The 22,702-nt window shown below is 49.7% G+C and overlaps 10 protein-coding genes across 10 annotated transcripts; 7 read left to right on the top strand and 3 right to left on the bottom strand.

Annotated features, from left to right (window-relative positions):
- Positions 1 to 334: 334 nt before the first annotated feature.
- On the bottom strand, positions 335 to 1,255 carry ALTATR162_LOCUS7767 (uncharacterized protein; the record flags this gene model as incomplete). The annotated part of the gene is made up of 1 exon (XM_043315396.1): positions 335 to 1,255. The coding sequence occupies one exon, from the start codon at positions 1,253 to 1,255 to the stop codon at positions 335 to 337; it is 921 nt and encodes a 306-aa protein (XP_043171331.1).
- A 993-nt stretch (positions 1,256 to 2,248) lies between these two features.
- Positions 2,249 to 3,607, top strand: ALTATR162_LOCUS7768 (uncharacterized protein; the record flags this gene model as incomplete). The annotated part of the gene is made up of 1 exon (XM_043315397.1): positions 2,249 to 3,607. The coding sequence occupies one exon, from the start codon at positions 2,249 to 2,251 to the stop codon at positions 3,605 to 3,607; it is 1,359 nt and encodes a 452-aa protein (XP_043171332.1).
- Positions 3,608 to 5,768: 2,161 nt separating this feature from the next.
- ALTATR162_LOCUS7769 (uncharacterized protein) lies at positions 5,769 to 6,733 on the top strand (the record flags this gene model as incomplete). The annotated part of the gene is made up of 3 exons (XM_043315398.1): positions 5,769 to 6,089; positions 6,141 to 6,283; positions 6,334 to 6,733. 3 exons carry the CDS (start codon positions 5,769 to 5,771, stop codon positions 6,731 to 6,733), a joined length of 864 nt encoding a protein of 287 aa, XP_043171333.1.
- Positions 6,734 to 7,178: 445 nt separating this feature from the next.
- Positions 7,179 to 9,256, top strand: ALTATR162_LOCUS7770 (uncharacterized protein; the record flags this gene model as incomplete). The annotated part of the gene is made up of 8 exons (XM_043315399.1): positions 7,179 to 7,295; positions 7,345 to 7,415; positions 7,470 to 7,493; positions 7,547 to 7,636; positions 7,694 to 7,776; positions 7,845 to 8,245; positions 8,317 to 8,646; positions 8,702 to 9,256. 8 exons carry the CDS (start codon positions 7,179 to 7,181, stop codon positions 9,254 to 9,256), a joined length of 1,671 nt encoding a protein of 556 aa, XP_043171334.1.
- Positions 9,257 to 10,041: 785 nt separating this feature from the next.
- Positions 10,042 to 10,653, top strand: ALTATR162_LOCUS7771 (uncharacterized protein; the record flags this gene model as incomplete). Its single annotated transcript, XM_043315400.1, has 1 exon — positions 10,042 to 10,653. The coding sequence occupies one exon, from the start codon at positions 10,042 to 10,044 to the stop codon at positions 10,651 to 10,653; it is 612 nt and encodes a 203-aa protein (XP_043171335.1).
- A 143-nt stretch (positions 10,654 to 10,796) lies between these two features.
- On the bottom strand, positions 10,797 to 11,268 carry ALTATR162_LOCUS7772 (uncharacterized protein; the record flags this gene model as incomplete). Its single annotated transcript, XM_043315401.1, has 2 exons — positions 10,797 to 10,907; positions 11,020 to 11,268. The coding sequence occupies 2 exons, from the start codon at positions 11,266 to 11,268 to the stop codon at positions 10,797 to 10,799; spliced, it is 360 nt and encodes a 119-aa protein (XP_043171336.1).
- Positions 11,269 to 11,765: 497 nt separating this feature from the next.
- Positions 11,766 to 13,482, bottom strand: ALTATR162_LOCUS7773 (uncharacterized protein; the record flags this gene model as incomplete). Its single annotated transcript, XM_043315402.1, has 2 exons — positions 11,766 to 12,875; positions 12,922 to 13,482. 2 exons carry the CDS (start codon positions 13,480 to 13,482, stop codon positions 11,766 to 11,768), a joined length of 1,671 nt encoding a protein of 556 aa, XP_043171337.1.
- Positions 13,483 to 14,255: 773 nt separating this feature from the next.
- On the top strand, positions 14,256 to 15,108 carry ALTATR162_LOCUS7774 (uncharacterized protein; the record flags this gene model as incomplete). The annotated part of the gene is made up of 2 exons (XM_043315403.1): positions 14,256 to 14,421; positions 14,468 to 15,108. The coding sequence occupies 2 exons, from the start codon at positions 14,256 to 14,258 to the stop codon at positions 15,106 to 15,108; spliced, it is 807 nt and encodes a 268-aa protein (XP_043171338.1).
- Positions 15,109 to 15,348: 240 nt separating this feature from the next.
- ALTATR162_LOCUS7775 (uncharacterized protein) lies at positions 15,349 to 16,969 on the top strand (the record flags this gene model as incomplete). Its single annotated transcript, XM_043315404.1, has 2 exons — positions 15,349 to 15,750; positions 15,821 to 16,969. The coding sequence occupies 2 exons, from the start codon at positions 15,349 to 15,351 to the stop codon at positions 16,967 to 16,969; spliced, it is 1,551 nt and encodes a 516-aa protein (XP_043171339.1).
- Positions 16,970 to 17,620: 651 nt separating this feature from the next.
- ALTATR162_LOCUS7776 (uncharacterized protein) lies at positions 17,621 to 19,096 on the top strand (the record flags this gene model as incomplete). Its single annotated transcript, XM_043315405.1, has 5 exons — positions 17,621 to 17,743; positions 17,796 to 17,965; positions 18,017 to 18,094; positions 18,157 to 18,338; positions 18,399 to 19,096. The coding sequence occupies 5 exons, from the start codon at positions 17,621 to 17,623 to the stop codon at positions 19,094 to 19,096; spliced, it is 1,251 nt and encodes a 416-aa protein (XP_043171340.1).
- Positions 19,097 to 22,702: the final 3,606 nt, after the last annotated feature.

A 22,702-nucleotide genomic window follows, 5' to 3' on the forward strand; every position in this document is an offset into this window, starting at 1 on the left:
CATTCACATGCGCTTATGTATCTTGGCGTCAAGTGCTAAGGCCTGTGGCACCAGTGACAAAGGATCATGGAAGAACGCGTTCGGTGTCTTTCTGCTAGGTTGTTGAGAAAAATCGTTCGGAATATACAACCTTGTCACACAATTATATTCTGGAGGCAGTGACCAGATTTAAGTTTATACGAATGAGGACTGAAGCTGTGACAATGACTGGTACAAGTCTCTATACATCGACAGACAAAACGATTATCTTGTCATTGGTACGGAAGCAGAGAGGACAAGGTATCGATTGGCAACTTGTTGGTATCCTTGCTGCTGTATTTTATGTTCCGCCAGCTTATTTTCCTTCTAGGATATTGTCGACAAACTTCCTAGTCTCCTCACCAATACGATGAGGATATTCTTCTTGCGGGAAATGACCAGATGGTCCGAGCCCAACAACCTTGGGGTTGCCCATCCATTCGGCAACATCCTTGACCCTGTGCGGCGGTACCAACATACCTGGCTCCACCCAGAAGATCAGTTTTGGAACTTGATTATTACCCGCCTTTAGCCATTCCCAAGCTTGCCAAACCATCTTGCCGACATCTGGAGCACGACCCTCGAGTGGAATCTCGTTGGGCATCCGCCATTGCGGTTCGCGGTCGAGCGGATTTGCGAACGGCCTACGGTAGTGTTCCATTACAGCTTCAGGGACTCCCTTCGAAGTACCATGTTTCTTAAGAATAACCTCAACGAAGTAATTCTCTTCAAGGACCAACTTATGCCCAGTATCCGGATCGCGCATTTTGCTTAAGCGGTCATCCCAGCCCACGAAGTTTTCCGCAGTTAAGGAGGCGTAGACAAACTCCATGAAAACCAGTCCAGCCACACGTTGCTCATTTTTTCGTGCCCAGTCAAATCCCAAAGCGGAGCCCCAGTCGTGTACAACCAATACTACCTTATCATTCGCTGGTAATACGGCTTCCATGAACGCTCCAAAATATTCAGCATGCTCTCTTATGTAGTAGCCGTTGGAAGGCATCTTCCCCGAATCTCCAAAGCCTACAAGATCAGGCGCGACGCAACGGGCAACAGGTGAGATGTGCGGAATAATGTTACGCCAAAGATAAGATGACGTCGGATTTCCGTGAACGAAGACAACAGTCGTTGCGGCTGTATTGGGAGTGCCGGTGTCAACGTAAGCCATGAACGAATCTAGGGTTTTGACATGTTTTTTCTCAAAAGGAAAATCTGGGGATACTTCTTCTGCAACCATGTTGATCTTTTTGGAATGGTCGATGTGCAGGTAAGGTAGGAACGGATAATATAGGAATTGAAACTTCAGATATGACTATGAAGATTGAACTGTGATTGAGAACTCGGGAATTAATATCCGCTACATCAATCACGCCACCATTCTAGAGTGTGGAATACGTAGTTTGTGAAGTATGGACTTACGGCCGTAGAATTTGAAAGGATTCGAGATTCCAAGCGATTTGTTTGGCCGTTTGGCCGATTTGGCCCCAAAACCCACACCTCACAGTGGAGAGATGTTCAACCGTTATATGGAAACGCGACTGATTTGACCTCCCTTTCTCAATTGAGATCGTGGAGTCCTCGGACCCCGGTGCACGCGGCGCAACATTCCTGCGAGCTGCGACGACCCTTCAAAAGATATGTTACAAGGCTACTACTCATTCGGTGGAGGTAGCTGAGGTAAGCCTTCGCCTTGTGTACCTTTACTTGGAGGGAATCTGACTGACATGAATTCAGCCTGCATCGGTGCACACTTTGCCCTGCTTGCGCTTCGTCATGCCCTTGCTAACTTCTATTGCACCTTTCTGGAAGGCGTTAGCGCGTCGAGAGCTAATTCGTTCAATAAGGCGGAAATGGATGTCAACACATACTTCATGACTTTGCGAAAGAGCAAGCGATGTGTCATCGAACCAAACAAATAACAATCTTCCGCTTCTCCGTGTTTGTCTTTGTGGGTTTGAACAGACATGAATGATATCGATAATTTGCAAAACTATGCAAGACGGAAATGCAGTTCAACACAGTAAGAGGCAGCTGATGGTTGGATACATAGGGATCCTCGTTGGTCAGTAAGTTGAAGTATGGAACTGTGGTTGAAGCGCCCACTTGACTGACTCATCATTCATTTGAGTAAATATTGGTGCATCATCGCAAGCACATGGCGTCTCTCTTGTTTTCCAATAATTCTGCTAACATCGTGCTACCAAAAGATTCAGCTAGACAACCTCATACAATGCCAAACCTGTTCTCCATTCCATCACTTACTTTAACACATACGCAAGCACTACAAGTCCTTACTACGATCGAACATGAACTCTCGCGCGTCTTCTCCGACCTGTCCCGCTGCTCAGGTGGTCATCCCCTCCGTCACGACTCCTTCTACGGCTCACAATACCAGGCTACCGGCATGGTTCCCTTACTCTTCCACGGCGACCGCATGGTCGAGAAGACGCGCATCCTCGCTCCAATACTGAGTAGCATAAAGAACAGATTGGAAGTTCAGGTTAGACATTACCAAGCATGGAGGATGTTGCTAGCGGAAGGCCTTGCCAAAGAGGAGTCGATTCATCTTGCCATCGATGAAAGTAGTCCTGTGAATAAACCTGCGGTGTTGAGGTTGATTGAAAGACTCGCAGCGTTCCAGGGCTTTGCACCGGTGAGCATTCCGGAGTCGAGACATTTCGAATGTCAGTGTCGGACTTGTGCTGAGAGAGCACGTACGCACGAGAAGTGGGACCTTTTTGTGCAGCCGGGTTACTGGCTTGCAGCCTTAGTATTAAGGTCGGGAAGCGATGTTGAGGACGTTTTTGAGGCGCTGAAGGAGTGGGGTGGGTTTGGGGATAGGGATCCGTGGCATGAGTGCTATGTGCCCGATGAGACTCTGAATCATGTCAGGTCGTATGAGGAGAGGCTGAATGATGAGAAGGCTGCCGAAGAGCAGTACAAGTATTGGTTTAGGGAAGGTATGGATGACCTTGAGGGGGGGAGCGTAGGTAGGCTCTTTGGTGAAGAAGAAGAAGAAGAAGAAGAAGAAGAAGCGGTCGAGTGTATCGATGTAATGTCCCCTAACGGCTCCGACAAGATCAAGCATATTGAAGATTTCGCCGAACATCGATATATCGAGATAGAAACCGGAGACGAGATATTCGCAAATATCGCCGACGGAACAACAGCACCTGAGCAGCTTGTTGATCACAAATTAACACTCTGCCCTACCTCAGCACGAACAGACCCCTGCCCAGAGCACTGTCTCTCTCGCCGCCGCCGCCTCCGCGATAATATCCACAACCCAAAATATTCGTCCTGTACGTACCATTGTCACAACTCACACGCCCATTTTGAATATGAGCAGAGTGGCGAGCAGGTTGGGTTCTGGCTTCCACACGGGCTGCAAAGTAGTCGTGCGAGGGCGAAGTGGGCAGTGACGACTATGAACCGGATGGAGAGGATTGAGATGGCGTGGAATAGTTTGTTTGGAGATGATGGGTTGGGTGACGGGCTTGTTGCAGAGGTCAACTTGTGTGTGGCGGAGTTTCTGAGGACAGAAGATGGACACGACGTGGAGACAGGAAGAGAAGCGAACTTGATGTGATTTTTTTGTTTAACGAGGTTAACTAGGCTTTTCTAATTGAGCTGATGGCAATGCCGAGCAAATTGCAAATTCGCATTTTTGATCAGATGGAAATAAAACTCCTCGGTTTCCTTGCATACGTCGCGTGTGGTTTGTTTCGATGCGAAAGCGTCACAACTAGTGTATGAGGGTATATGAGCGAGGTATTTGAGCGTATTCGGTGACTCAACTGCCTGTTACATGATGCAGAGTAAGACGCAAACCCGTCGGCATACCCATGAATGCAGCCTAGTTCTACTCTGAGGTGTCAAGGGGCGAGATCTCTCGACGGACATCGGGGGACTCACAGCCGACACTTTGAGTGTATTCAGGAAAAGCTTCGTCATTATTGTACAGACCACAGTTGCACATAAAGCGTAGAGAAGTGGGTTGTTTGGTAAGCAAGTCCAACGTGTTTCGATATTCTCATGGAGCAAGTTGAGGTGATGCGGGGTCTGGTTGTCCAAAATCCGAACAGTATGCATTTCACGTTAGCTCGACACTTCTCGCTGATTCTGTGAAGAATTTCACATGTAACACCACTAAGCGATGCGTAGTTTGTATGTTGATGTACAAGATCAGGTTATGCTTCACAGATCGATGCCGTGTTGTGGTGAGGGCAACTAAGAAGCGAGGAGAAATCTGTGTTGAATACGTGTACTACCACTGCACTGTGACAGGCAGCTGCATTCGATAGCAACTTGGTCGTAGCTCCGATGGCATTGCATGCTTACATATTTGATGTATTAAGCGTTGGTCTGGTGTTGCGTGAGTGGTCGCGTCAGAGCAGGTGCGAACACGCGCTTGTTTTAGGTTACCGAATGATTACGCGCTACTAAACCGCTTGCTACGCAGCTCAAGACAGAGGTCTCTCCACAACGACGAAACGCGTAGCCGTTTTTCGCAATGCTCAACTCACCATTCGTATGCACTGATCTTCCAGACCCGAAAGTGGGAGCTTGTTCATTGGCTTGGAGCGACTCCACTCGCGGATGAAGTAGCGTATCCTTCCGTTCAACCGCAAGCCAATCGGCCACGCCTTCAGGCATACTGTTACAATCCCCTGCGTCCTCCACTTCGCAAAGTTGAAGACCCTCGTTCCCCGTAGGCGAGTATCACGCCATCGCGCTATAGGCGAATGGAGGCATCTGTCCGACTAACCGACAACAAAGAGCTAACTCAGATGATGCGGACCGCTCCCGACACTGTTTTAGTGTGGAGATCAGGTTCCCGCTTCGCTCTAAGACCTAGTACTCCGTGCATACCTATATCGAAGCTAAATTGCGTCCCAGAATATCGGGAAATCTGCGGTGATACCTGCCAACTGAGGTCAAGGATATGTTCAACAAACGCGCGGCTCGAACCATCTTCGGATCAGTCGATACCTTCATCAACAACAGCCTCGGAAACACGTGCCTGTGTTGGTGCACCCAGCTCGACCCGTTTACATCACACAAGCACCACCACAACGATGCGCGGCGTCCTTGGGCATGCTTAAGCACTTCGAGAAAATGCTTGAGTTGCGCGGGCAGTTCTTTTGACTACCTCAGTTGAAACATGCGAGGTGTCGAACGTTCTGCGAGGTAATGAAAGGCTCTTTTAGCCGGAATATCAGCCGCTTATGCTCAACGCGGCATCGTCACTATAGTCTCCCAACTTTGATACTTTGCGCAGCTGCAGGTAGCACTGCCTCGGTGTGCTACTCATCTCGAGGAGAGCCGTACTGGCGGGTCCGTACCTGATACACTCACCCTGCCTTTTGCTATGCGCGCCGCTCACCCCACAACCCATACAATATGTGCATTTTCGCGATAGTCGTCGATCGGTCTCCGCTCAACAGTCTTTCTGGTGTGTGTCTAAGACGATGGATCAAGTCATTATATCGGACTTGAATCGGACGCCCATCGTTCAGATCATCACTTGGTTCACTCTTGTTACCAGTCTTTTGGCATTCTTCACACATGCTGGCATCAAGTTCTATGTCTTTCGGAGCCTAACAATCGAGTCATGGCTCGTACTTGTGGCTTTGGTAAATTCAACTTCAAGATATCTAAGAGCGTTTGCTAATGAAGTTTACCAGGCATTTTGCGTCGCACAATCGGTCGCCGTGTCATTGCAAGCTCATTATGGCTTTGGAACACCAATGGCAACCTTGGATGGGTATCAGATCGAGTCGAACCTTAAGGTAACATCCTACCTCTGCTCGAGTATCTGGTCAACAGCGCTGATGTGTGCGAAGAGCGAGTACGCCGCGATGATCTTTTTTATCGCCTCCCTCGGCTTCTCGAAGCTTGCTGTCGTAGCCTTCGTCCATCACCTAACGCCTTCCGAGCTCCATCGGAGAATCAACTTCGGCGTCTTAGCTTTTATAACCCTTTGGCTGGTGTGCTCTGTGTTGGTGGCAGCATTCGAATGCCGGCTTCCACGGCCATGGGATAGGACATTGGACCGGTGTATCGATCGTGTCAGTTGTCTACGCAGATGCTCGTTTGGCCTTGCGACTGACGACGAATAGTTGACCTGGTGGAATATTGTCACCTGCTTCAACATCATAACGGAGATCGCGATCGTGGCATTGGAATTGGGCATAACAGCGCAACTTCATATAAGACGCCAACGGAAAGCAGCGGTTATGACGCTCTTTTCATGTCGGTTACTGTATGTTTGAAGTCCAGCACGTATGTCACATACTGAGAAACTGTATACAGAGTTCTAGTTGCTGCTGCGATCCAGCTTGGCTTCTTCAACCGCGAAAGCACCGATACCGCTTTGAAAGACGATCTGACACTTGGTTACTGGCGTTCGTCTATCTGCAACCAGATCGTACAATGCTTTGCCATCGTAACTACGTGTCTTCCGTACACCAAACTCTTCATGGAAGGATTTGAGTCTGGGCTTTTGCGCTTAGACGATCTGCGCCGTCGAGGAGAGCATACTTCCAAAGATGATAGTAAAGGGTATCAACTCATGGACATATCGCGATCAGGACGCTCCGAGAATTCTAAACGCTCTCAAAGCGCACCCGATAGAAGTATCCAGGTATCGAAGAGCTGGGCGGTGCAAGTAGAGCCCGTAGCTCCTATGCCGGCTACAACAATATCGCAGTGAATATCATGGCACAGCAGTAAATATATTTCGATAGTGTAACAGCTTCTAGACAGTGCATACCAACACATGTAAAATTTTGGCGTTCATTGCGGCGAGCACATACCCCTGCTGTACCCTCGTTTCGTCTTGCAAGTGGCACGGCACGCAAGCATATGCACCTAAATTCCTTCTAGCAGGTGGTCCGGACCGGGATACAGCGGTGTGATCCTATTGGCGAGCGGGATATAGGGTAACGGTAAGGATCAGGGTCGAGTATCAATATCTCGGTTACAATGCTGTGCATGAGCCGTTCTGGCTTTCATCTATGCGGCTACTTGTTTGTACGGCATATCGGTTTTCTCTTTAACCTTTTCGCTCTTTCTCTCTTTTCTTCGATCATCATCGGTCGTCTCACAGGCTCCTTGATTGCCCTGTTAACGCTTTTTCCTCTCGTGTTGGTGACACGATGGCGTCGCTTACAACTAAGAGTGGTGATGTTGAGCTGACCGTTACGTCGTCTCGGTCCACGGACAGAAAAGATGATCTTGCACTTGCGAGACTGGGGAAGAAAGCTGTGCTGAAGGTATTTATCTTTTCTACTATGTATGCTTACATCACTAATGACATTACAGCGTCGATTCGGTTTTCTATCTATCCTAGGCTTCAGCTGTACTGTCTTGATCACCTGGGAGGGATCTCTTGTGTAAGTCGCACAACCCCGTAGTACTACATTGACACGTAGCTAACAATGTTCAAGGTTATTCCTGGTTGGCTTCCAGAAGTGAGTACATAGCACAGCATATCGATGCTGAAGCAGTGTGCTAAACAGAGTAGTGGTGGTCCGGCTGGCGTCATTTATGGCTACCTTACTGTATGGGTCGGTACCGTATCCGTTTTCATGGTTCTCAGCGAGCTTGTGTCAATGTAAGTGTGCATCTAAAAACTGGAGTTGATGAAGCGAATGGCTAAGAGTTGATGAAGGGCACCTACATCGGGTGGTCAATATCATTGGGTGTCTATGCTCGCACCTCGAAACTCTCAGAAACTGCTGAGCTACATTTCAGGTAAGGCAATCACCTCCAACTCTTACTTATTTCAATTCGAGCGCATGTTAACACACTTTTCTTCCCAGGATGGCTTACACTTTGCGGCTGGCTGGCATCCCTCGGCTCCGGCGCCTTCCTCACCGGCGGCCTCATCCAAGGCCTCCTAATGCTTTGCCAACCCGATACCTACGTCCCTCAAAACTGGCATGTCACCCTCCTTTACTGGGCCATCATTGCCTTTTGTGTCTTCATCAACATTGCTGCTGGATGGCTACTACCCAAGTTCGAAGGCGCGCTACTTATATTGCACATCCTGGGTTTCTTTGCCATTCTGATTCCTTTGTTGGTGCTTGGGCCGCAGGGAAATGCTAAGGAGATATTTACGACTTTTGTGAACTTGGGGGGTTGGCAGACGCAGGGATTGAGCTTTTGTATTGGAATTATGGGTAGTGTTTTTGCGTTTGTTGGTGGTGATGGGCCGATTCACGTAAGTATAACCACGAAGAGGTTACAACCTGTCACTATTACTCGCTGCAAGACACTGATGTACTGCTATAGTTGTCCGAGGAGATCCACAACGCGCAGATCGTTGTGCCTCGTTCCATCATGACGGGAATCGCCATCAACGGCTCTCTTGGTTTCGCGATGATACTTACTGTGCTTTTCCGCATGGGTAATCTCGACGAAGTGTTGGAGGAAAACCCCGCTTTCCCTTTCATGGCTATATTCCACCGCGCCGTGCAATCACGCTCTGGTGCCGCAGTCATGGCATCTATCGTCATGGTACTTACCATCAGTGCGAACGTAGGCTTCTCCGCCTCAACATCAAGAATCTGTTGGGCGTTTGCAAGAGACAGAGGATTACCTGGATGGCGAACTTTAAGCAAGGTATGTATACAAACCCATCTATCTATACAAAAACAATAATGTTAAACTCCACCAGGTCAGCGACCGTACGTCCATCCCCGTCTACGCAGTAGCAGTCACAAGCTTTATCGCCTGCCTCCTCGCCCTTGTGAACATCGGATCGACTGTCGCTTTCAACGGTGTAATCTCCGTCGCCATCGCCGGCCTCTTCTCCTCCTACCTACTCACATCGTCCCTCCTCCTCTACCGTCGCTGCACCGGCGCCATCCTCGCCCCCAGCGAAGCCTTCGACACAAATACCATATCCACAACGACCAGCGACGGTATGGTACGTGCTGTATGGGGCCCTTGGCGTCTTCCCGGCGCGATAGGCATCGCGAACAACGTTTTCGCTTGTGCATATCTTAGTTTCGTTTTCTTCTTTAGCTTTTGGCCAACGTTTGCGGAGGTTACGCCTGCGAATATGAACTGGGCGATTCTGGTTACGGGGGCGATTGCGGTGCTTAGTGCGGTTTATTATGCGGTTTGGGCGAGGAAGACGTATCATGGGCCTGTTGTTGAGATCGATGAGCGGGATATGAGTGGGCAGGTTAGTGTGGAGGAGCAGCGTCATGAGCTGGGTAGTAAGTAGGGATGTGCGGACGTTTAATTTGCTGAGTTGTAAGAGGGTGGTGGTATACAGTGTCTTTCAGAATTTGGTGGGAGTATTTACAAGTTACTTCATAGAATTAGTCTTATTGTTCTGCCCAAGTAGGCGTACATGTCAATCTTAAAACATGATCGGTTCAATTGAGTGCTCGATTCGACATGGCAGAGATGTTTATTGGCACTAGACACGAAAGAAGTGACACCCTTTAGCCCGCATGATATTCTTAGCAAAGATGGGTTTCTTTGTAGTTGAAGACTGAGAGTATTGCCTCTTTGGTAAAGCAAAGGGCAAAAAACATGGCCTATCAATCGCTAGCGCTTTTAGCGTCATGCTTGTAGTAGGCACCCCCATGGGCACCTGGTGTGTCTCGCCCAGTCCTCCACAACCAAGAACATCTTTCTAACAAAGCTCTCGAAATTCTCGAAGTACAAGTCTTCCGCGTGTATTCGAGAACATAACCGATAGGTCGAGCACTAGCGACTGCGATAGCACCGCCACTAGCGCCGGACCGACTGTGGCGGAACATTAATAGGATACAATCAAATCAATGTACGTAAAAATGAGGTATTCAATACCGAAGGCTTTATTTATACTCGTAGACTCCCTTGTTTTCCAGCCCTTGTACTACTATTAGCAGGTCATTAACCGGTCAAGCGACGCATGATCAACTCTAGCGACCTGAACTCGCGCAAGAGATTATTGATCAGCGAAGGTCGAAAATACAGACTGTTAAATACCCCAAAATCGGACTACTTACCACCCCCTCCATGCCAGGACCGGCTACAAAGGCCGAACCGAAGATGCAGATGGCTGCCACTGCAGTGCGTCATACCGTCGTCAGCACACGGAACCAACTCGACTCACCCTTCCTACGTCTACCCAGCGAGATTCGAAATCAAATCTACTACTTCGCGCTGGGCGACCACGAAATCTACCTCATGCCCAGCGGTAACGGACAAAGAATGCTGCGTGGACGGCCCAACCACCAGCAAGCCTGGAATCTCAAGCCCATGACGCAAATCTTAGCCATGAACCTGCCGCTCGCCTGTAGTCAGATCCGACGTGAGCTCGGACAATACTTCCCTTTTACCTTCAATTCCTTCGGCGCAACGACGTCTCCGGGTGTCTCACTGATGCTGGAACCTTTGACAATCGGTCAAAGGGATAAGATTGAAGTCATCACTACAAACTATACCCATGCTTCCCGGAAAACGTGGCAGTATGATTACGTTACGCTTTCCACGTTGCCAAGTTTGAAGCTGTTGGTGTTGAGAGATCTCGGTACTATGGATGATGAAGAGAAAGATAGAACGTTTGAGGATTTTCAGAATGGGATTAAGAATAGAACGGTGAAGATTGAGATATTGGATATTTGCTGAAGATATCGAGGTAGGTGTGTGTGTAAAAGCTGGAACGAGTATACGGAACCAGGTTTGTTCTCAGCAAGGCTACTCACGAGGTGGATTGAAAAAGCTTATTTGCCTCAACTTTCTCCCTTCACACATCTCCCCTAAGCCTTGAATCAGAACTTCCTCATAGCATCATTGACTAAATCAGCCCCAAACGTCGCTCCAGCCCCGTAGACGGCTGCGTTACCGAATTTATGCGCTAGTTTGCTCGCCCATTCGTGGTGCTGGCCTCGGTGTTAGCTTTCTCTAATCCGTCGAATTACTCTCGGATCAATCTTCTTCTTCCCTACCAGAATACTATAATGATCATGTAAAATTGAGTGTCCAAAAACATACCTTTGGATGATTGGGATTCGCCGGATGCCCCGGATCCTGTGCTTGTTGCGCGACCAAGGCGGGATTGAATTGGTTGCCTCCAGAGACGTATTTGGGGTCGATGTATTGGGAGGGTTGACCGTTGGATTGAGGTAACTGCGCCTGGATGGATTGCAACTGCGGCGGCGATAAGACACCAGAAGATGCGAGGTATTCTAGTTCTGTTTTGATGGTTCCTAGGGAACAATTGATTTGCGCTGCGTCTGGCATTTTGAAACTTCGTTTTTTTTTTTTCCTTTCGCAGTGTGATCTTTTTGTTATGAAACAGAATAGGATAATAGGTTAAGCAGACGGGCAAGGGAGGCAAAGGCAACCTTCACTTGCCAAGTTGATGTGTAACTTGGCAGAAGCTTGGTTGAGTTGGAGATCGAAGTGGAGTGGGGGGAAGGAAGCGGAAGTGGGAGGCATGACGTCAATGATCTAGACTTCTAGTCTGCCCGAGGTTGGAGACGAAAGAGGTATTTGAACAAGCATCACATAGAAGCCGAAATGGGTCAACATTTAGTTACTATTCAACAACCGTTATGATTGCGACATGATATCTTGATATCTCGATTCTATAGAGTACAATTCTATAATTCCTATCCCATGATTGAGAGAATGGGTAGTTTCTATGCACTTTCCACGTACCTTTTTTCGAGGCGCCAATAATAGAGATTCGTAGCTATACACAAAAAGTAGAGAATCGGGCTGCCGGCGGTTTGCTTTTACTCCTTCTTAGCCGCCTCAGCAGGCTTCTCGCCCTTGCTTGTAGGATCATCCATCTTCATAGCTCGCTCATCTTGTTCAGCGCGCTCGGCACTTCCACCAGCGGCGTCACCAGCACTAGCCTCAGCTTCTTTGCCCTCCTCCTCAGCCTTGGCTTCCTTAGCCTCCTGCGCCTCCTTCGCAGGCTTCTCATCAATATCCTCATGATCCTTAGGCGACGCAGCAGCCTTGTTCTCAACAGTCTCAGACTGCTCATTCTCCTCGTTGATGAGTTCTTGCTGCTCCTTGAGCACCTCCAGACGCTGTTTGTTGGTTGCGGCACCTTCGGCGTTGCGAACCTCGAGATCCATTTCGTGGTACAATTCCTCGGGGATACTGGAAAGCACGGCTTCCAAGGCATCGATTTGAGAAGTCATTTCTGTTTCCTTACCCTGTGCGTAGACGAAAGCGTTGGAGAGGACTAAGAGGGTTGATGGAACGCCGTGCTTTAGACGGAGGTCGAGCCAGCTAGTGAGGTCATCACGTAATCGGCCAGGAGAGACACCGTAGGTTCGTAGACCACGGCTTGCACAGGCAGTCTGGAGCTCGGGAACGGAAAGGGTCTCGACACCTTCGTAAGCAATGGCCCTGTCGTCACGCTTGATTTGACGCATGCGTACGCGGACCTGGTAGCGCAGGAAGTTGTCTGTGCCGAAAGAGGTGATGTTCATGTAACGGCAGATGGAAACGAGCTGGGGCCGAGACAAGTTGTCCAGGGTGAGGTCGTCCTTGAAGATCTTGCATACTTTGATGATTTCGTCTGGTGTTGGCTTCTCGCCGGTGGTGCGTACTTTGCGGAAGAACTCGGTGAACTCGGCTGTCTGCGCGTTCTCGGCGGAGACGGGTAGACCAGTTTCCTGTAGTGTTGTACGAAGGAACTTGCTGACGTCCTTGCGAGTTGCTCGGAGGGTCTGAGCTTTGGTGTCCTTGGCTGACTGACCCTCGTATGTACTGGGCAGCATGTTGGGGAAGAGCTTGAGGGCTACGGGGAGTAGCAGTTCCGCAAAGGGAACGATAACGAAGGGCAGGAAGGGTACCAAACGGGCAAGATCCTGTACGGTGCGTTGTAACTGGTGTTGTTAGCGACATGCCGAAGTGTCGCCTTCAAGAACATACCTGTCTGCGTTCACGGCGGGTAAGCTCGTAACCAGCCGCCATCTTCAGTGCCAGTTTGGAGCTGATGCGGACCTCGAAGCCGAGCAACTTGGTGCCATCCCAGTAGTGAACCAGCTCCTTCTTGACCTTTTGCCAGACGGTCAACTTCTTCTTGTCTTGCTCTTTCTTTGCCAAAACCTTCTTCTCCTCCTTGGTCTCAGCAGCCGACTTCTCCATCTTTAGCTCGCTCAATGTCTGTACATCTTGTGCGTGTGTTTTTGGATTAGCGGTTGCGCCGGACTTGGGGATAAGAGGATCCGATTTCTCGACGCCTTGTTTTGACCGTGGCTGGGCCTGTTGCTTGAGCAAATGCTGGTTCGCCTGCTTGGGGTCGAAACCAGGAGGTGGATAGTTTTGCGCATTGTTGGATGACGTCGACTCGGTTTGTAAGGCACGGAGGGGGATGAGTATGCGGATTGCGGGTGAGTTCCTGAGCATAGGGCGATGAGCTCGTGTAGTGGTCCTAATGCCCGCTCTGAAGACTGCGGGCGCTGCCCTAGAAGCAGTGCGACCGGCGTACATTGCGCCGAGTGGTGTGTAGAGAGTGACGTGTACGGTACAAGAATTAAAGTGGTTTGTAGGTTTGATACAGAATCAACAGATGAAGTGAGAAAAGAGATGGTGGATGTCAGTGGACGTAGTTTGCGGCAAGGAATGGAATGATGCAGCTTTGAGAAAATGGGCTCCGCTGACGTTGCGTCTTCGGACTTAGTCTCAGGGACCGCCGGGCGATCTGCTGGGTAAAGCTTGGTCGCCACCAACGGTGCGCATAAGCCATTGGACTGACGCGCATAGTCGTGACAGCTAGGAAGAAACCGGATGCATTTGCTCGATGCGCGCCATGGGACACTATAGGCAGCAGCACTCGGCCTCGGGTTCTTGTACGATACCAAATATGCTCAAGGACCAATAGTTCTTTTGTCAGTCGGCATGTCATGGTCAATTGGCCGAGGCGTTGGCGTCTCCGATATCCGCAAGAACGACAGCGCGGCTTGCGAATTGAATGCCATCAAGGCTGGGCCGTCCCCTCACCTCCACGTCTATCCGACGGTAATCGTCCCTCTGCCATCCTATCAGGTGGAGACTCCCTACTTCCTACCGTCACGTCGCTTCTTACCTAAACTCCCCGATTCTCATTTCACTCAATTTTCGCCATGGATTTGTTCTAGCAACTACAAACAGCCTTCGGCGGAGCCCTCGAGCTTTATTCACCGTACCGACCTCTACTATACATAGCGGCATCTTCTTAGACTCGCGACTACAGCATACCTTCGCGACAACCCATATTCACAACAATGCCTGCCCAAAGGCTATCCAAGGCCGCCAGGATCATACTGGTCGGCGCGCCTGGCGTCGGGAAAGGCACTCAGACAGAGCGCTTGATGAACAAATTCACCGAGCTTTCGGCAATCAGCTCTGGCGACTTGCTGAGAAAGAACGTACGGGAGCGGACACCCCTTGGTATGCGCATCGTTTTCGTCGTCTGAAAAAGTGCTAACTAGCGCAGGCATACAAGCCGAGTCCACAATGAAGTCTGGCAAATTAGTACCCGACACCATGATCTTGCGCCTCATCGTTAATGAACTCACGACCCGCGGGTGGATACGAGACAACGCACTGCGCCCATATGCGCTCAACTTCAGCTCCATGGACATGCCAGAGACTACGGTAGATGCAGTCATGATTCCCTCGGCGGTACGGGCTCCGCGATACACCTTCTCTAACAGGCCGTCGGCCTCATTTATACTCGACGGCTTCCCAAGGACCGCTGTTCAAGCGATACAGCTCGACAACATCGTACCCATCAACATGGTGGTCAACCTCAATACTCCGAGTGATATTATCATCGATCGTATATGCAACCGCTGGGTACACGAGGCATCAGGACGTGTTTACAACACCACATTCAATGCGCCAAAGGTTGACGGCAAGGATGACGTTACGGGCGAGCCGCTTACCCGAAGAGCCGACGACGATCCAGAGGTGTGGAAGGCGCGGTTGAAGAGTTTCAAGGAAAACAACGAACCTTTGCTTGAACATTATGACAAGCTAGGTGTGCTCTGGACTGTAAACGGAAACAGCAGCGACGAGATTACTCCACAGCTTTTTGACGAGTTCAGCAAGCGCTTCGGCGCTGATGACCATTGATGTACTGCTATGTAACAATCATGTCTTGGGTTGGGTTATGGTTCTTTGGTCAGATCACGTACGATACCTATGTCTTCTCTTGTTGAGGGTTCTAGCACGCACGCGGCATATGTGCATGTTTGTTGGACAAGTCGCGCTTTCTTCATTCACTGTACACGTTTGACCCGCAATATATATGGCGGTTAGGTGCACTCATTACACACTATTAATCATTTCTTAAAAAAACACATTCACTATATCATGGCTATCTTGACTGACAATCATTCGCTCCATCGGAGCGCGGAGGACTTTGGAGCCATGTACGAGCGTGTCAGGCATCGTGCGCCCGCCATGGAGAAAGGCGCTAATGCCGGGGCTTCAACCGACGTCACCGACAACGCTCCGAGCTTAACACGACCCCAGCCAGCAAGCCCGCCGCATCAGTTTGACGATATACTTGACGATCCCGAATACGACGAGATAAGCGATATCGCGGAGCTTAAAAAGAACCACCTCATATACATCCGCGATCCAGAGGCTGTCCGCAGACACGCAATGGCGGCCGACTTCAGCGAAGGGCGCCTAGAGACATTCGTCGGCAGCCCTCAGAAAGAGCTGCCAGGCACGCAGAACCAATATGTCTCGTACCAAGTAACCACAAAGGTTGGTGCTTTTTTCTACAGCTCCGGTAGTATTACATGTTCAGGGTCTAACAACAAATCACCCCGCGTAGTCCGACTTCCAGTCCTTCCAGAAACCCGAGTTCTCCGTGCGTCGCCGCTTCACAGACTTCGTCTTCCTCTGGAAACAGCTCTCGAAAGAATACCCGCAATGCGCCGTCCCGCCGCTGCCCGACAAGCACAAGATGGAGTATGTGCGCGGAGACCGCTTTGGCCCGGACTTCACACAGCGGCGAGCCCACTCATTGCACCGCTTCCTCAAGCGGATAGCACTGCACCCAGTGCTGCGGAGAGCAGCCTTGGTAATCAACTTCCTGGAGAGTCCCGACTGGAATCAGCACATGAAGGGAAGGTCCTCAAGAGCTGCGAGCGGGTCCGAACAAGGCGGCGGCGGCTTCGTGGACGCCATCGCCGACACCTTTGTCAACACCTTTACCAAGATACACAAGCCGGACCAGCGTTTCATCGAGGTTAGCGAGCGAGCCAACAAGCTCAGCGAGGATCTGAACAACGTTGAAAAGGTTACTGTCAAGGTGGCCAGGCGACAGGGTGACCTGGAGACGGATTACGCCGATCTAGCCACACAATGCCAGAAGCTGACGACCATGGAACCTGCTGTCGAAGGCAATCTGACATCCTTCGCTGCTTCCGTAAATACCACCTCACAGGGGTTCAAGTCTATTCGAGACCACACAGACCAAAACTACCTTACTAGTCTGCGCGATATGGATGCCTACATCCAAGCTGTGAAAACACTACTCCGTACGCGAGAAGGCAAGCAGCTCGATTTCGAACAGCTGAGCGAATACCTTGCCAAATCCGCCGCGGATCGGGATTCCTTGGCTAGCGCGACAGGGGCCGGCATGGGTGCATCTGGCTTCCTGCGATCCAAAGTGGAAGACTTCCGGGGTATCGACCACGATCAAGCGCGGCGACAACGGGTCCGCAAACTGGAGGTTGAAATTGAGCGGCTCACGGGCGAAGTCGAGATGTCTAAGAAAGCCAGCGAGGCCTTTGATGAGCACACGGTCAAGGAGGTGTCCGACTTTGAACGTATCAAAGCCATTGAATTTAAAGATACCCTGGGCGATCTCGCAGACGCACATGTCGAATTCTTTCAGGGCACCATTGAGACGTGGGAAAAGTTTCTCGAGGATATGCGGAAGGAGGAGGATCAGAGGAAGGCTGCTGCGGCATCGTAGGGTGATGGCCGACGTAGACCTACTTTGAAGGCAGGACAGGTGGCGCCTACACAGGTTGCGCCCTCACAGGTCGGCGCGCCGCCTGAGTTGAGTTACATGTTTTGAAGCTCTTGAGCGGGTGTGTGGAACGCTTGACCGAGCTTCTCGTCTGTGCGGGAAGGGCTCGATAGTAAGAGTACTTGTATGGCAGTTTGTTTATTGGTAGTTGTATTTAATGATAACACTCATCGTTACACTATCTTACACGTTGTAATGGTCTCATCAGATTAGATTTGTATGGGCTATGTGTCCGCGATCTTCACGTGCAAGAGCGATTGGAGCTAAACTATGACGCGCACCTGGGCCAATCTCCAGATCCCTGCCCTGAGCCCTTACCGAGCCGGCGGACCCGTCCCTTTAGAAGTTTGACGCCCGCCAAAGGCGCCCATCCCGTTGTTCATCCCATCCCACAAGAGACAGGCGGCACCTGCAGACGCGACGCATATTCCCCGCTTCACCACATGGCCACGATCCCTTATATAAATTAATCCGCCCCGCCAAACTCATGTCTTTACCACTTCCCGTCACATCACCCACCATGCCGCCGAGCAAAGGTACGACCCCTGCAGTCTCTCCTTTGCGCCTACAACTCTTGACCATGTACTGATTACAATGAAATGCGCAGAAACCGCAAGGCATGAGTGCGTCTCGGAAGATGCCCTGCAACACCTCCGAACGTACAAATACTCGAGTGTCGACAAATCCTTCATCTCGCGCTACATTCTCAAGCATTACGTACGCACCCTTCCACGCCGCGCACTCGCAACGCGACCTGACATGAACTTAGTGGAATGCCTTTGTCGAACTACTGCCGCTATGGCTTGCGCCGAACCTCGTCACATTGTTAGGCTTCTTTTTCATTCTGGGGAATATATTCCTGCTCGAGCTATACATCCCGGATCTGGTCGGACCGGCGCCCTCATGGGTATATTACAGCTTCGCCTTTGGCATGTGGATGTAAGAATTGACGCCTAGAGTAGATACAGGTCATCGTGCTAACAGCCACAGGTACTCCACCATGGACAACGTCGACGGAAAGCAAGCGCGCCGAACCGGCACATCGAGTCCGCTCGGAGAACTTTTTGAGTACGTGATAAACACATAGCCCAAAGCGCCAATATCACGATACTGATTTTGCGACCTTGTAGCCATGGAATAGACTCTTTGAACTGCACCTTGGCTAGTCTCCTCGAGACGGCGGCCGTAGGATACGGAAGCACCAAGATTGGCGCTTTCACTGCGTTGATCCCCGTGCTGCCCATGTTCTTCTCGACGTGGGAGACATATCACACGCATACGCTGTATTTGGGCTACTTCAATGGTCCCACAGGTACGTTCTTATCCACTTGGTTTGCGCTAGGAATTCTGCTGACCTTGGACTTATCTACAGAGGGATTAATCCTCGCATGCACCTTCATATGCATGTCCGGCTACTTTGGTCCTGAAATCTGGTCCACACCCCTAGCCACCTACTTCCCGTCGTACGCCTCTGAAATCGGCAACGTCACGCTAAAAGAACTCTGGGTCCCCATTATCCTCTTCACATTCTTCGTTGCCCATCTCCCCGCCTGCATCGTCAACGTCGCGAAAGCACGCCGAGCCAGGAATGAGCCGTTGCTCCCGCTACTCAAAGAATGGACACCGCTGGTTATCTTCGTCACTTGCACCATGGCGTGGCTTGGATCCCCTTACTCCAAGTTACTTGAAGACAATCATCTCGTCTTATACTGCCTGACCATGAGTCTGGTGTTTGGACGTATGACGACAAAGATTATCCTCGCGCATCTTACGCACCAACCCTTTCCCTACTGGACTATTATGCTTGCGCCTATGATTGGTGGTGCGCTGATTGTCAACCACCCCTATTTCACGATTCCTGGTACGACGTTTGGACCAGTCTCGGCTAGTTTCGAGCTATGGTACCTCCGCGCGTACTTTGTCTTCGCCGCCGTGGTTTATGGCAAATGGGCGCATTTGGTTATTACGAGTATTTGCGATTACCTGGGCATCAACTGCTTGACGATACCAAAGAAGAGTGGAGAGGTGAAGAATGGACATGTTGTTGATGGGAAGGGACGAACCGACTAAGGACCTCGATCTAGAAAGCGACGACACTTATCCCTATCCCCACATCTCATAGACTGGGCGGCGGCATCATCATCATCATCATCATCATCATCGACTTGAGCGGTTATCCGTATTACAGCACAGCGCAATGCAGCGCAGCGATACTTCACGATTGGTCACGTTTTTGACGACCCTATTCTGGACGCATACACTTTTCTGTTAATTTCTTGGATCGCATTGGTGCATTGTAGACCTGCGTATACTCCAAGCTTCGTTTTCATCCATTCATCAACAGTAGAGTTTTTTAATCGCGTTTTCAACAACGTTTATATATATAGAGACGAGAGGCTCGTAGCGAAAGGCTAGGATTAGTAAAAAGAGGAGATATTATATACTGGTGTGTGTGCAATTGTAGAGCATAGACCTCGGAATTAAAGTAATGGAGATGGAAGACTGAAGGCATCCTACCTGTGCTCCTTACATGATTGTCTTTCTCTTGTTCAAACTCGTGATGCGTGCGTACTTGATCAAGGTTTTATATTGCAACGATGAAACAAAACCTTGCTAACACAAGACAAATTCCCGCCGTGAAACATGTCCGTCACGCTCCTGACTTAGGATTTCCCCATCCATGAGCCCGTGGATGTAGCACTCTCCGATAACTTGATACATATCATCACGACATGGCCTCAAGACCACGGGACATTTACAGCCTAACAAGATGGCAACGACATCTCCTGGGCGAACAGCTATTGGAGCCAAGCCTAAATAGCCTGTCTCTGTTGTTATAAGAGCTCGGTGATCTAAAGACAGTATAGCCAAACGCATGCATGGTAAGACGGTCTCGGTTTCCACACTCTTCCTGGAGTAATAAGGGAAAAAGCTTCGGAGCTTCTTGCCCCCAATACGAAAGTTTTGGTTTCGCTTTCTGAATGCATGAAACTTTCGAAAATGGCTTGACTGGAAGATGTTGTGCCACTCCGTGGTTTGACGGATGTTTGCAAAATTAGTACTAACATTGTATCCTGATGTCCATGGTATTTCAAGAAGTACTTGTTTGATTGCTCCAGGGTGACCCATGAGTAAGGTCTTTTGGAGCGCTTCAGGTGTTCGACCGCTGTATCTGTTCAAGGTGTAACGTGATTTAGTAGGATGGCAACGTGGAGAACGTCCAGCTCCAGAACCGTCGACCATGTCCACTTGGAATCCTCTACAAGCAAGAAGATTTCCATCTTTCTCTCTCTTCATAAATCGAGTTTGGACTGGTTGATTTCCGCTTGCTTGACGGGATCTCAGATGCTGAATGTGGTGACGGACAAATGGCAGTCTCGAGTCGGGTACCCATGATGGCCACCCTTTTTGATTTGGGATACCTCCATATACAATTTGGTCCAGACTCGCTGATTTCTCGATAATAGCGATCGTAAAGTCGGTAAAAACTTGCTGCACCGAGAGTTCGTAATCTGGAACGATATCTACAGAGATCGCAGGATCCAACAAGCCGAGTATGCTGTAAACGTTGTCCCTTTTATCAGTTGCGTCGGCTCGGCGAACAAGATTCAACAAGGGGTTCAACTTTACTTCAAAACCTGGATTGAAGGTAAGACTTGCTAGGCGATGCACGCGACTAGCCCTGGGCCACGCAGCTGAGTCCAAGTTCTGATCGGATCGATGAGACTGGTCTTCGGAGCCTTGTAGAAACTTCTGACAGTACCTGGCACCCAAGCGTATCATTCTTCTTGTCAACTTGAATTTTCCGCAAAATATCAAAGTCGAGTTGTGATTCATAGCAAGCTCCTGAATGATCCACGCTCGGGTCCAATAGGGCTTTTTGGTGAAGGCGGAAAGGGCGGGCCATCCGTCAACTAGCAAGTCATCTGGAAGTCGTGATGGATTTCCCACACAGGGGTTTCGACAGAGATGGCGCATTGTCCGAACTGCAATCTCGTCGGTTTTCTCTTCTTGACCCAGCCAGACTATGACTGCCCTAGCTCGGCCATAGATGTCTCATGCGCTTGACCTGTTCATTTCGCTCTACCCGATTTTTCTGGTCGATACATAACTGATCCACCCAATAACACATACCCAAGCGTGTCTCTTGCAGCTTTCGTAAAGCCCTCAACGCTGCTTCGAGATTCTTTGGAACGTCTTTACAGGTTCTATTCACGGTAATGCTCTTTACATCACCCCCGCCACCCCAAGTGTATGACAAAGCTTCAAAATCGCCCCATGTATAACGAGAGTTGCTGGGCTGCTTATGGGCTTGACTGAGTCCCATAGATGTGGCCTTGTCAAGATTCGTTTGTTCCAGGGTTGCATCCCGAAGATCTACGCACTTTGCGAATCTATCCCACACTATCGGGCAATCCTCGGTATGCGGGTACTCTTGATCCGAACGGAAATGGGAAGAACGTTCTTCGAGCGGAACATTTTCGATAGAGCATTGAATGGGGTTTTCAGTTGAGACCGGAGTGGAAAGATCAAGGAATCTAAGAACTCGAATTTCATTCTTTGCTTTGTCAAGAGGCTTGTACTGCATCATGTACGGAGGGAGGATAAACAAGAGATAGAGCACTTCAACGATTTTCACCCTGGATTAACAAAACTTGAAGTTGTCAGTATGAATACAATTTAATATGTGTATTGATACGCTGTGAAGACGAAGACTTTTCAGCACGTTGCTTGTCGCATTTTGTAGTCCAGTTGGTTCTCAAAGGACGTCGAAACTCGTTTTCCCCTGCTACCCTTCTGACCGTTTCTTGAAGACCGGTGAGAACTTGGGAGGGTGGGAGACTCGTCACCATAGCCCCGCAAGTCCATGTAGCTGTACCTATATGCTAGGATCGAGATGCGGATGGTGGCCAGTTACAGCCATATGGGACGTGGCGCGCATGAGTCTCCTTGCACCTGCCTAAATATACTGCTGTAAATCCTATGGTTTGATTAGATTAAGCGAGAGGCGATGAAAACGCACCAATCGCGGTATGGCACATAGCAAGCGTTCGACATTTCTACTGTGCCTCCCACTCACCGGAACGCCATCTTTAGATGTGGGGTAGCCCGTTGGAAAGCAAGATATCTTCGAACGTGCGCTATTGCAAATGAGACGAGTATTCCGAAGAAGAGAGACTAGAGAAGTTTGCGCAGAGAACTCTTGTTTGCTAGATGTGATTGGCATAGTCATCCTCAAACTTGACGTGATTTCTGTGGCGTCGAACGATAGAAGCTTGGATATTTGGAGTAGTAGGGACGTTCTTATATCCATGCTTGCTCCCAGTTTTACAGAACTGAGACGATAGTACCTAGGATGGGAATTTCTTCAACAATTCTGGTCCCATTGATGATATCTAGGTAGATGCGACTAACACACGCTCACGGTGTGCACCATCCTTGACCGTGCTGTTAATATCTTCGGGTGTTCCTTGGGATTATGTGAGTTTGGCAAGTTCAAGTGCATGCTATCAGACTGCGGGAAGGTTCGGCACTAGGTGGTCTTGGTGAGGGAAATGGAGCTCTTGGTAGGATGTGGAGTGATGTTTAGGTGAAGGTGACGCGGGGTAGGAATTTCGTTTCGTTAGCGCCAGTTTTTGGCTGCCCACATAATTTCTGTGCGGCAACAACCACCTA

This window comes from Alternaria atra (genome assembly GCF_907166805.1).
Source record: "Alternaria atra isolate CS162 genome assembly, contig: 28, whole genome shotgun sequence".
NCBI lineage: Eukaryota > Fungi > Ascomycota > Dothideomycetes > Pleosporales > Pleosporaceae > Alternaria > Alternaria atra.